Below are 11,864 nucleotides of genomic sequence, written 5' to 3'. Positions count from 1 at the left end.
GGGGTGTCATTTCTCTTTGTGCCTGGGATTTTCTTTTAGAAACCTGCAATCTCCTCCTTCTCCCCCCATCCCTGACATCTGCTAGAATAGGCGCTGAATGCGGTCTCTCTTTGGGGGGTACTCTGAGCACACCCCTAAAGCCTACTTGCTCAGGAATGAACTGTTTCACCGCCAGCTGAGGCGTCCTTGGGCGTAAGGAGGCACAAGGTGCCCTGCTGGGCGATGACCCGATAGATCCTCTTCATCCTCTAGAGGACCCCACAGCTGTGAGATCAGGCCAGGGCGGGCCAGGGACTTTGTTTTGAGGAGTCACCCTGGAGATGGCCCGAGTCCGAGAGAGCCCAGGAGGCTCCGCAGAAGCTAGTCTGAAAGCGGGGACAGAGCTCGTGCAGAAGAGGAGCAGAATTCTGGGAGGTCGGGAGGAGTCGCAGCTGCACCCTGGCTGTAAGTCTGGTTCTTCTAACAGTTCTAATTATGCAGGACAGAAAGAAGACCAGGTCTCTGCTGGGGTGGTTGGAGAGTTTGGTGGGGGGGGGGGGGTGGAGAGAGAGAGAGAGACTGAGACAGGCAGACAGAGAGAGAGAGGAGAGCGAGAGAGAAGAGAGAGAGGAGAGCGAGAGAGAAGAGAGAGAGGAGAGAGAGAGGGAGAGAGGGGGGAAGGGAGAGAGAGGAGAGAGAGAGAGAAGAGAGAGGAGAGGAGAGAGAAAGGCGAGAGAGAGAGAGGAGAGAGAGAGACAGGCAGGCAGACAGACAGACAGACAGAAATGTTCCTGGACAAAAAGAGAGGAGAAAGAGGGAGATGAGGAAGAGGGAGAGAAGCAGGGGGTGGTTGGTGTTCAAGTCCCAAAAGGGAGCCTCCATAACCACCGGGAAAACTGAGCCCAGATTTGGAGACTGACCCGGGTGCCTGCCTGTACGTCTGAACTGGGAGATGTCCAGTGCAGTCAGCCTACTGTGCTTTTTGTGGCATCTTCCTGCAGGCCCCCCCCACTCCACCCTGGCTGCTGACCCCTGGACACCTGTGGTTCCAATATCCGGTGTGTGTGGTGCGCAATCTGGTTGCAACAAATACAGAATAAGCCACTTTCTCAAGGTCAGTGTGCCCTGTCCACAGAACTCCACACAGACTCACACACCCAGTGACATGTCTGCACCCTGTGAAGAAAGACACACAGGTAGGTATACAGAATTCATAGATGCTACATTCCTGTGCGTGAGCACACACAGCCTCTGTGTACAGACACACAAAGGCATAGACACACAAAACCCCATTCTCAAAAAGATATGTATACACATGGACACATTCCAATATTGCACAGCATGGCTACACAGCCTCACATTAGCTTGGGAAGATCCTCATACAAACAGGCATTCACCTGCACATACATGCCACTCTCTTCTCACACACAACATGTCACACTGTTTTGTGTGTCCTTCAGCACCCAGGTTCTTTCTGTCCTGATTCCCTCTTACTCAATTGGGGGTCAGGAAGGTATTTTAGTTTCTAGTACAGCGATTATACAGTCTCCTGCTTAGAACTCTTAGTTCCACAGATTATAAAGTAATCTTAAATAATCTCTAGGGGCCAGAGTGATAACACAGCAGTAAGGCATTTGCCTTGCATGAGGCCAACACAGGACGGACCCTGGTTTGAATCCTGGCATCCCATATGGTCCCCCGAGTTTTCCTGGAGTGACTTCTGAGCACTGAGCCAGGAGTAATTCCTGAGCACTGCAAGATGTGACCCCCCTCCCCAAGAAAATCTCTAAATGTAAGGCTAGAAGCGATAGTATCATGGTAGAGCACTTGCCTTGCATGAGATTAACCTGGGTTCAATCCCTTGTACCCCATTGAGTCCCCTGAGCTGGTGAAGAGTGATCCCTGAGCACAGTCAGTATTAAGTAAGCCTTAAACACTGCCAGAAACAACCAAAAGACAAAAACAAACAAACAACAAACAAATAAAAGAATCTTGAAATGTGTCTGTAGGGTTGTGCCATTCCTATGGTAAGTATAGGTATTCAGGGTGGTTAGACTGGCACGAAAATCTAAGACTCTGGTTAGAGAAAAGAGACAGGGAAGGAACATATGAAGGGATCATTTTGACAAGGTAATGGAACTATATCATGGTGGTGTGGGGACATTTACACACATTTATATGGAAACACACAAGTGTGAAACTACTCTCCCCAGTTTTTATGCTATGCCAAACCAAGGCTAAATCAAGAAGGAAATGTGTGTATTTGGAGAGCTATAATCTGAGTAGTTCTAGAAAGCTCATCTCTGCTGCCAGCTTGTCTAAAAGCCATTTGTGAACATAGGTAAGATTCTGATAATTAACTTCAGCAAAAATTAAGTACTGAGACTCCTGTTCGGGACCACCCTCTCCCATACTGTGGGAGTCTTTCTGACCCCTTTCTTTGCTTCTCTTTGTTCTCTAAAATACAATCTTCTTGTGAATTTGGTGGGTGAGATAAATTAAGTCCTGTTTGCCCTTTACAAAATAAATTACAGTTTTAAATAAAACCCATTGGGGAAGATAATTTTTTGAGTTAATAGCAACACCTTATATTAAAAAACTTTAGTCATTATTCATGAGAAAAGTAGAGATAGAGAGTCCAATTACTCTACCAAATACAATATCTTGTTGGGGAGTAATTCTGAGCACAGCACTGGGAGTGGTCCCTGTAGAAATGGCTCCCTAAAAGGCAAACAAAAGTATTAAATAAATAAAATACTTGAGACAGCAAGGAAAAGAAATACTACTTTCTGGTGCAAACTAATGACTTTTTTAGCCTCTACAAGCCAATGTTTTCTTAGTGACTTTAACCTCTTCCATAGTTGAACCAGTTGGCTGTAAGTTAATATCTACTTATGTGAATTCAATATGCTATTGCATTAAAAAATTATGAGTTCTTTGTCTTTCCAGAAATACTAACCAGAATAGCAACACATATTGAATATCTCTCTTTAAGTATATTAACCTTCATTCAAAAACAGTAGAAAAAGTATCTGCATGCTTTATCTCAAATGAGTTTCTGCGTTATACTAACTAAAATGTTTTCAGATCTTTAGTTTGCTATTTTTCCCCTAGATTATTATGGCAGACATGGCTAAGGACAGAAGAACTCATCTGTTGAAGAAAAGAGAAAGTCATCAGTTGGCACAGAAGGGGCCACAAGGACGCCCCAAAAAGTGAGTCACGTGAATCTATAATTCAGTTCCTAAGATTTAGATGGGAAAGAAAACTATTTCTTTTTCCTGACTGCAGTGATGACTCTCCAAAAACATTAACTCCAAAGAAATGCCCAATGTATAGAATATGTATATCTCATATGCATCTACTTAATTCTTTTCCATCTCATAAATATATGATTATTGTATCAATAAATACACATACATACAGTGCATTGAACTATGAACAATTTTGCAATGGATTTTCATAGCCTTCATCCATATCATTTTCAGTGGAATCTTATTTTTGTCGATTCATAATTATTCTCTAATTATTGGGCATTTAAATTTGTTTCCATTCTATAACTGCTGGTTTGCTTCCAGAAATATAATTAGTGGGTCAAAAGGTAACAAGTGCATTTGGATTCTTGCTACTTGTTTCAATAGCTCTTCTGAAAACAACCAGTTTTAAAACTTTAATGATATTTAATTTTGACTGCTAGTCTCAATAAAAAAAAAAAACAAGCAATCTAACTCAGAGATTAGTTCATTTTTGTAATAAGGTTTCATTCTTAGTGTCCATGAAATTATTCATCTCTGTAGTTTCTGAGAAGTAGGAACAGAGATCATAAGAATTAGAACTGTAAAAACTATTTCCTGTAGAACAGACAATAATATCCAGGATTGGTTTGCATTAAAAGTCTGACACCAAAATCTTTCTTTTTCTACTCTTAGAATGTATTCGTGCACCTGTGTAAAAATTCTGTTTTGCAACTCTAGGTGTTTGTGGTTACAAGTACAATCTCTCTTAAATAGAAAATTATATATATATATATATATATATATATATATATATATATATTCGTGGTACAGATGTAAGAAGCAAAACCATTAAATATACTATTAATCTTATAACTGTTGCTTTTTATTCTAAACTATTTTAGATACTTTTTCCAATATTTAAGAGTTTGTTTTGAAGTCCTTAAAAATAATTGTCAGCTTAAATTGAAGTTTTTTTTAATAAAACTCTTAACATAATAATATGGCAATAAATCATATTCCTATTATTTAAAAAACACTGAACTGGAGAGATAGTACAGGGTGTAAGACATTATCTTGCATACAGTTGACCTTGATTTGAATCCCAGCACCATGTAGGGTTCCCAAGCACCATCAGTAGTGAGCCTTGAATAAAGAGCCAGGACTAACCCCTAAACACTGCTTGGTGTGGCCCCTACAGCTGCACAAAGAAACAACTGTTCCAAAGACTTATTCCATTCAAAAAAAATAGAAAGTCGTGTGGCCAAATTTGAAGAAGTAGCAATTGCCCTCTTTAAATGGATAGTTGAAGAATAAATGCAAGTTGAAAATGACAAGAATACAAAATGCATTTTTCCCCAACACACTGGAGCAGATTTTTTTTTCACTAAGAAATACAGTTAAATGGTCATTATTTTGGTACATTTTAAAGTGAAACATTTGGGCTCTTCACACCAGAATAATTTGTAGTCTCCCCTCCCCCAAAAAGTAGCAAATGAACAGCTTTCAGGTTCCTTTGCAATGTATAGGCTCTTTAAGGGTTTCCCTCACTAATGCTAGCCTCTTCCTACTTTTATGTTTACCTCTCATAATCCCGAGATTACGAGATCAGACAACAGGTGATATTCCTTCATTAAAAGAGATTTGAACTTGTACAAAAATTCTGAAAGCAGGCCAGAGCAACAATATAGTCATTAGGGTGCTAGCACTCCCTTTAGTCCCCAGAGCTTCGCCAGAAGTGATCTCTGTGTGCGGAGTCAGGAATAAGTAAGCCCTGAGCACAGTCAGGTGTGACCCAAAAGCAAACAAACCTCTAAAACCATTTGACTACCAAAGGTAGATATTATTTGGAAATTGCAGGAAAAGCCTATGCCTTTATTTAGAAAGTGTATCAAGTGAGGTCAGTTAATTTTGGTGTACCAATATATAGATTAATACATTCTCATTTCCTCTCCCAGTATCCAACCTACATAAATAGCTATCATTTTTTTCATACTTTTGGTTTTTGGGTCACTCCCGGCGGTGCTCAGGGGTTACTCCTGGCTGTCTGCTCAGAAATAGGCACGGGGGACCATATGGGACACCGGGATTCGAACCAACCACCTTTGGTCCTGGATCTGCTGCTTGCAAGGCAAACGCCGCTGTGCTATATCTCCAGGCACTCATACTATTTTTATAGTAAGCAAGGCTTACAGTCATGTAATGATACAATGACTAGAATACAACCTAAATCACAAGCATGAGATAAAGAATCAAAGTTGGATTTCTGGGTCCTATCCTACTCAGTATTCATTCTGAACCCTAGGGTGTGAACTGGTGATTGGATTATTGGGACTTAGTATTCCTTCTCCACCCTAGGGTGTAGTCTGTGTACTAATAAAGGGCCATGTTTCAGGAAGGCAGTTTCACATTCTTTGGTTTTCCTCCACTAAGCTGTTTTCCTTCATAGGAACAGAGGGTTTATGTGGTGGGATTCCTGGTTTGACTATGTAGATTATTTCCTGCAAAAAAAAAAAAAAATGTCGGCATTTGCTTCCAGACTCTTGACTTTCCAGGTCCTAGTTTTGGAGCTTGAGCTTTCCTTCATAGATCAACAGAACTTGTCCTACCTCCCTATTACCATTTCCCGCAAAATTTGCATACTGCTAGTCAACCATGTCCACTATTTATAAATACATTTATCATTTCACAGTGCTCTTTACTTTCTCCAGCCTTCACTCCATGTTGCCTTCTCAAGGAGTACCCTTCTTTGTAAGGAATATCCCTTCCTTAGATTCCTGCTTCCTTTGCCCCCTCCTTTACAACTAAGCTCCATCTCTCCCTCTCCCGAAAAGAGCTAGCTTCTCAGCTGCTCAACCTCCAGTTGGATTTGTGCTCCTATTAATTCCTTCCCCCTCCTGATGGTACTATTTGGGACTGTGTCTATCTCTTTCTTTAGAGTGTGGATTTGTTTTGCCTTGACAGGAGTAAATAGACTGGTAAGGAAATGAAGAGTAGGAGGGAGACCAACTAAAAAAGCAGCTTCTTGGATGTAGGATATAAGATGCATGGATTCAGCCCAAGTCTTTGTTTCTAAGCATCTGCTCACTGACAGTAATAATTCATGATATATAGTGATTCCCCAGGCAAGAGGACTATCTGAAATGTCTTCTGAATTTCAAAAAGAACATTGAATTAACATTTACTATTACTATGGATTCTTAATATTGAATTATTTATTTATTATTTTTATTTATTAATATAACGTGGTTATATTAAATAGATCATGTGCCTAGATTTAAACTATAAATATATTAATTTATAGTAAGTAAGCATTAATTTTATTATAATATGTTTTATGTCTAGTTAGGGAAAAATATCAATGTGGCTATTATTTTCCATTACTGTTAGCAGATTTTCATGTTTCTTTCTGCACATGAGTAGCTGTCGTCATACTTAGATTATAATTTTGAATTTTACTTGCTCTTCCCTTGATTATTGGGTGGCAATAGCTAATTTATTGAACCTTAATTATGATCCTCACCTAGGCCTCAGAGATGGGGGTTTACAAACCACAACCTGAACACCAGACCCAACCTATATAACCCAATTTTCTATAGTCCACTAGCCAATATGATATTTTACATGGTGGATAAAAAAATCAAAAGAATACTAACATTTTATGTGGAAATTATAACCATTTAAATGGCAGTCTCCATAAATACTCATTGGAATCAGCCATCCTTATTCACTTGTGTGTTGTCCCTGGCAACTTTCTCACTATAATAGCAATTGAGTCATTGTGATAGAAACAATAGGATCCATAAAGCCTAAAGTTCTGCAATTTTGTTTTCTACAGAAAGATAAGCAGACCCTGTTCTACAAAACAGATGTTTTATTTCCCCATTTTACAGATTAAGAAACAACGACAGAAGTTTAGAGGAAGTTTAGAAGTTTTGAGGCTTCATAGTTACAGAGTCAACAAATAATAAATGGGGGTTTGATGCATGTAGTTTTTCTCCCTGAAAATTTAGAATCTCCATGTGAGTGTCATTGAAGAGACTCTTCTACTCATTTGCCAGAAGCTGATGGTTTTCCTTGAGGGGTAAATGCGAGCATTTAAAATAATCAGTGGTGAGCAAAGCAGATAAGGCATTGCCTTGCACATGGCTGACCTAGGTTTGATCTCGGGCATTTGCCATATGGTCTACCCAAGCTTGTAGCTTGCAAACAGCATTTTAATGGGTGTTCTGCTCTCATGCTCTTAAATTGAAAACAGAACCATGAGGTTAAGTTACATTTCCAGGATAATGTGATACGACACCCAGGTTTACTATCTCCAAGGCCAGTTGGTAAAGTCAAAAGATTGTAAGTCCAAGCATCTTACTTATGCCTCAAACCTCAAAATCACAATTAAGTTACCAGAACTTTGAAGAGGGAGCTCACAGCTCTATCCTTAAGCCCTCGGAGGGCATTAGATTCATCATAGATATTTTCATTTGCTGGGTTTCTTGACTTGTTACCATGTGTCAGGATAAATGCCACAGTTTAGACATATTATGGGAGTTACTGTAGTGCTCTCCTCTGGACCTCCTTTTTCTTTTCTTTTTTTAAATTTTATTTTATTGAAAAAATTGTGATCTACAGAATCCTTCATAGTTGAATTTTAGACATTCAGAATTTCAAGGCCATTCCCACCACCAGTGTCGACCTCCCTCTATCAATGAACCCAGAGTGCATCCTATACCACCACCCTTTGTCCCCTCTCTGCCAGTGTAACAGGCCACTTTGAGTTTAGATTGTTCAAGTTTAGGTCCCTTGATTCTATTATTGTTAAATTTGGTTTGGATATTTAGTTCTGTCCTTATTTAATTCCCTGCCAATGTATCTGAGACCACTTGACTTCTGACTCCCAGCCTTTCTTTATTCCCTTCTTTTTAGTTTTATAGAAGAATGTGGGAATATGTGGTAAAATAAAGTAATCTTTAATCCCACTGTTCTATAAAAAAGGAGAGTGCCCCAATTTAAAAGAAAATAGATTTTAAAAAATACAGTAAATTTTTAAAAGGTGAATGTGTGGCAGGTTGTTTTGTTTTGTTTTGTTTTGGTTTGGTTTGGTTTGGTTTGTTTCTTTGCATAGGCACAGAAAAATATGTGGAAAATAGAAAGGAAAACTTTTAGCTTAAAAACAGGGAGACCTTACCCATGAAGCATCCTGGCATAAGTCCAACTATAGTCTTCAGTCATGCTAAATTGTCTAACCCCGAAGTCTTTCTCTGGTGGTCCTCATTTTCCTTTGATTTTCTGACCCACTTGTTTAGTATAGAGCTGTTTGATTTTCAGATGTTCAAGCTATTTCTCAGTTTCTGTTTATATCTCACTTATATTTTAAGTGCATCATCATCTGAGAAGATAGCCAATACAATTTCTATCCTCTTGATTTTATGGAGGTATGGTTTGAAGGATCTCCTTTTCTCAAGTAGTTCAAGTGACCTCGTCCTTTTCTTCCTACAAAACTGGAAAACATCGCATTTTTTATTTATTTGTATTAATATTTATTGGCCAGAGTTCATCCAAGGTATTATACTAGGTATCAAGCCTATATTGCACAGAAGCAATTCTTGCTCAAGTATGCTTAACATTCTAATGTGAAAAGACAGGTCATGAGTCATTTTAAATAAGATATCCTTATTCCAGAAGTATCCTCTCTATTTCAGGATTGTAGGTAGGCAGCTAAATGAAATGACCAAACTTGTTTTCTCATTTTTTCTTTTCTTTTCTTTTTTTTTTTTTTTGTTTTTGTTTTGGTTTTTGGTTTTTGGGTCACACCCAGCAGCACTCAGGGGTTACTCCTGGATCTATGTTCAGAAATCGCCCCTGGCAGGCTCAGGGGACCATATGGGATGCCGGGATTCAAACCATTGTCCTTCTGCATGCAAGGCAAACTCACTACCTTCATGCTATCTCTCCAGCCCCTTGTTTTCTCATTTTAACAATGGAATGATGATGCTAAAATAGGGGGGATTGAAAGTAAGTCATACTTAAGCTCCACTTGCCCCAGCATTGAGACATCATTTTCTCCCAAAGACAGAAGCTTGAGAAAACAGAAATGAGTATGTTCCTAAATAGAACTAATATTATATGTATTAAGTAGTTTACTAACTACCTGTGGACTAACTGTGTATTCTAATTAAAACTCTGGTTACTCAGAAAAGACATTTTTTAAATTATCTTTCATTTAGTTTCAGTTGGCTCTCAAGAGCAGAGTTGATTTGAATAGATTTTGACTTTTATAACACATTGTCATTGCCAAGTGCTGCCCTGCCTATCCTCTGACAGTTCATTCTTAGTCATATATTCAACTCCCAACAGGCATCCATACTCAAGCACACAATATTACTTACATATACTACAGCATGCATGTGTGTACGTGTGAGAGAGAAGGAAAAGAGAATGTGAGTAAATAATATTTTGGGGGGGAGCCACACCCAGCAGTACTCAGGGGTTACTCCTGGCTGTCTGCTCAGAAATAGCTCCTGGCAGGCACGGGGGATCATATGGGACACCGGGATTCCAACCAACCACCTTTGGTCCTGGATTGGCTGCTTGCAAGGCAAACGCTGCTGTGCTATCTCTCCAGGCCCGTAAATAATATATTTTTGTTTTCTTTTATTGTAGGGTCACAGTCAGCAATGTGTGGGGCTTAGTTCTGGTTCTGAGCTCACTCCTGGTGGGCTTGGGGGGACTATATAGGATGCCAGGGATTGAACCCAAGTCTGCTGCAAGCCAGGCGAGTTCCCTACCTGCTATACAATCTCTTTACCTCCATATATAATATATTCTGGCAGTTTGAAAAAAAAACACCTCTGGCTGGGCAGATATAGTTCCTCTGGGACCTAGTCAGCTTTGAAAGATAGCAAACTCTGAGCAGGGAGCATTCCTTTGGCACAGAAACTGACCAGTCCACAGGCAGACATCCTCGTTGGGGCACATTTTCAGGAGAAATAATTCCACTAGACAGTCCTCAGCTATCTCCTTTGTCCTACTGTGTCTTTCCCTAAGAAATCCCAATAACTAGGTCTGCCTAGGCTCTCCTTGAGTTCTACCACATGCCTGCTTGATAGTTATAATTTCTAAGACCCTTAGTCAAATAAACTGTTTTCTTCTTTTGTCCCTTTTATGTTCTACCCTGACTGAACATCATCTCATAAAAGATAATGGAGCACACATTATCAAAGATGAGCAACTTGGGGACCAGAGACAGAGCACAGGGGTTAAGGTACTTGCCTTGCAGTCAGTCCCAGTTCAATCCCCCAAACTGGCACCATTGAATAAGCCCCAGAACAACAATAACAAAACCCCACAAAGTTGGGTCCTTTCAACTCACATAAATGGTTCTGTGCTCTGAATCTTTTACAGTGTTATCAGTCTCATACCCTCAAGCATTATCTTAATCTACCTATGTAGCTGTATCTCTCTGGCACTTTGATTTATGCTGCTTCACAATGGTGTTTCAAATGCATTTACTGTCTCTGTTCTTATCCAGTTCCCTTGTGATAAATGTTCAGGCTGGCTTTATCTTCCTGCCAAGGTATACAAGGCTATTGGGAACATTTCTGAACATAAATGACATCTTTATAAAACCTGCCTGAAAATGGGGTCCTAGACAAAGGCAGGCACATTAGGGAAGATCTGAATTAATGGAGCAAAAAGTCATAGAAAAAAATGCTGCAAACCATCAACATATCAAAAGCTTCTTAAATTGGGCTACAAATTGAATATAGATCAATAAATCTGTATTTTTTTTCAAAATCTTCACAAACTAATTCTAAAAAGTATACATAAGAGAAGAGATTTGGGGCTGGTGAGGTGGCGCTAGAGGTAAGGTGTCTGCCTTGCAAGCACTAGCCAAGGAAGGTCCGCGGTTTGATCCCCTGGTGTCCCATATGTTCCCCCAAAGCCAGGGGCAATTTCTGAGCTCTTAGCCAGGAATAACCCCTGAGCATCAAACAGGTGTGGCCCAAAAAAACAAAGAGAGAGAGAGAGAGAGAGAGAGAGAGAGAGAGAGAGAGAAGAGATCTGGAATCAAAGTTAACTTTGAAGCACTAGCAGAGAAAAGGAACTTGCCTGCCAGATCTTAAAATATTGCACAAAGCTATTCTAGTGAAAATGGTTATTTGTAGGCTAAGAATGTAGCTCAGTGGTAGAACATTTGCCTTGTATGCTAAGATCTGAGTTCCACCCTTAATACTACAAAATTTAATTGGTTATTATTGTTATTGCTAGCAATAATAAATGCAAAAATATTTAAATATATCATGCAAAACATAGTAATTTAAAAAAGAACAATAAATATGGAAAAACACAATTCATATGCAATAGATAATAATAGATATTTTTGAGAGAGTGTATTGGGAGAAACCTAGCTCACCACTTTAAAGAAAATTCAGATAGACTGGCCATACCACTTTCATAGGTCAACTCTAGATGGAAAATGAATTGTGGGAAATATAAATAGAAGAAAGCATAGAAGATAATCTTTCTGTTCAGTGAGTAAGGCGTGATCTTTTTTTTTTTTAGTTTTGCGGTCATACCCAGTGGTACTCAGAGGTTATTCCTAGAACTATGCTTAAGAATTACTCCTGCTGGGCCCGGAGAGATAGCACAGTGGCG

At 39.4% G+C, this 11,864-nt stretch overlaps 1 protein-coding gene across 1 annotated transcript in view; it reads left to right on the top strand.

The window, feature by feature from the left end:
• Nucleotides 1-320: 320 nt before the first annotated feature.
• DYNLT5 (dynein light chain Tctex-type family member 5) overlaps nt 321-11,864 on the top strand; it is a 37,109-nt gene continuing 25,565 nt past the window's right edge. The window contains exons 1-2 of the mRNA XM_049775455.1: nt 321-497; nt 3,094-3,194. Of these exons, the coding sequence (XP_049631412.1) occupies nt 321-497; nt 3,094-3,194 (278 nt within the window). The remainder of the gene's footprint in view (nt 498-3,093; nt 3,195-11,864) is intronic.

This window comes from Suncus etruscus, chromosome 6 (assembly GCF_024139225.1).
Source record: "Suncus etruscus isolate mSunEtr1 chromosome 6, mSunEtr1.pri.cur, whole genome shotgun sequence".
In the NCBI taxonomy this organism is placed as follows: domain Eukaryota; kingdom Metazoa; phylum Chordata; class Mammalia; order Eulipotyphla; family Soricidae; genus Suncus; species Suncus etruscus.
The sequence above is the reverse complement of the archived record's forward strand: the minus strand, read 5'-3'. Positions and strand labels throughout refer to the sequence as shown.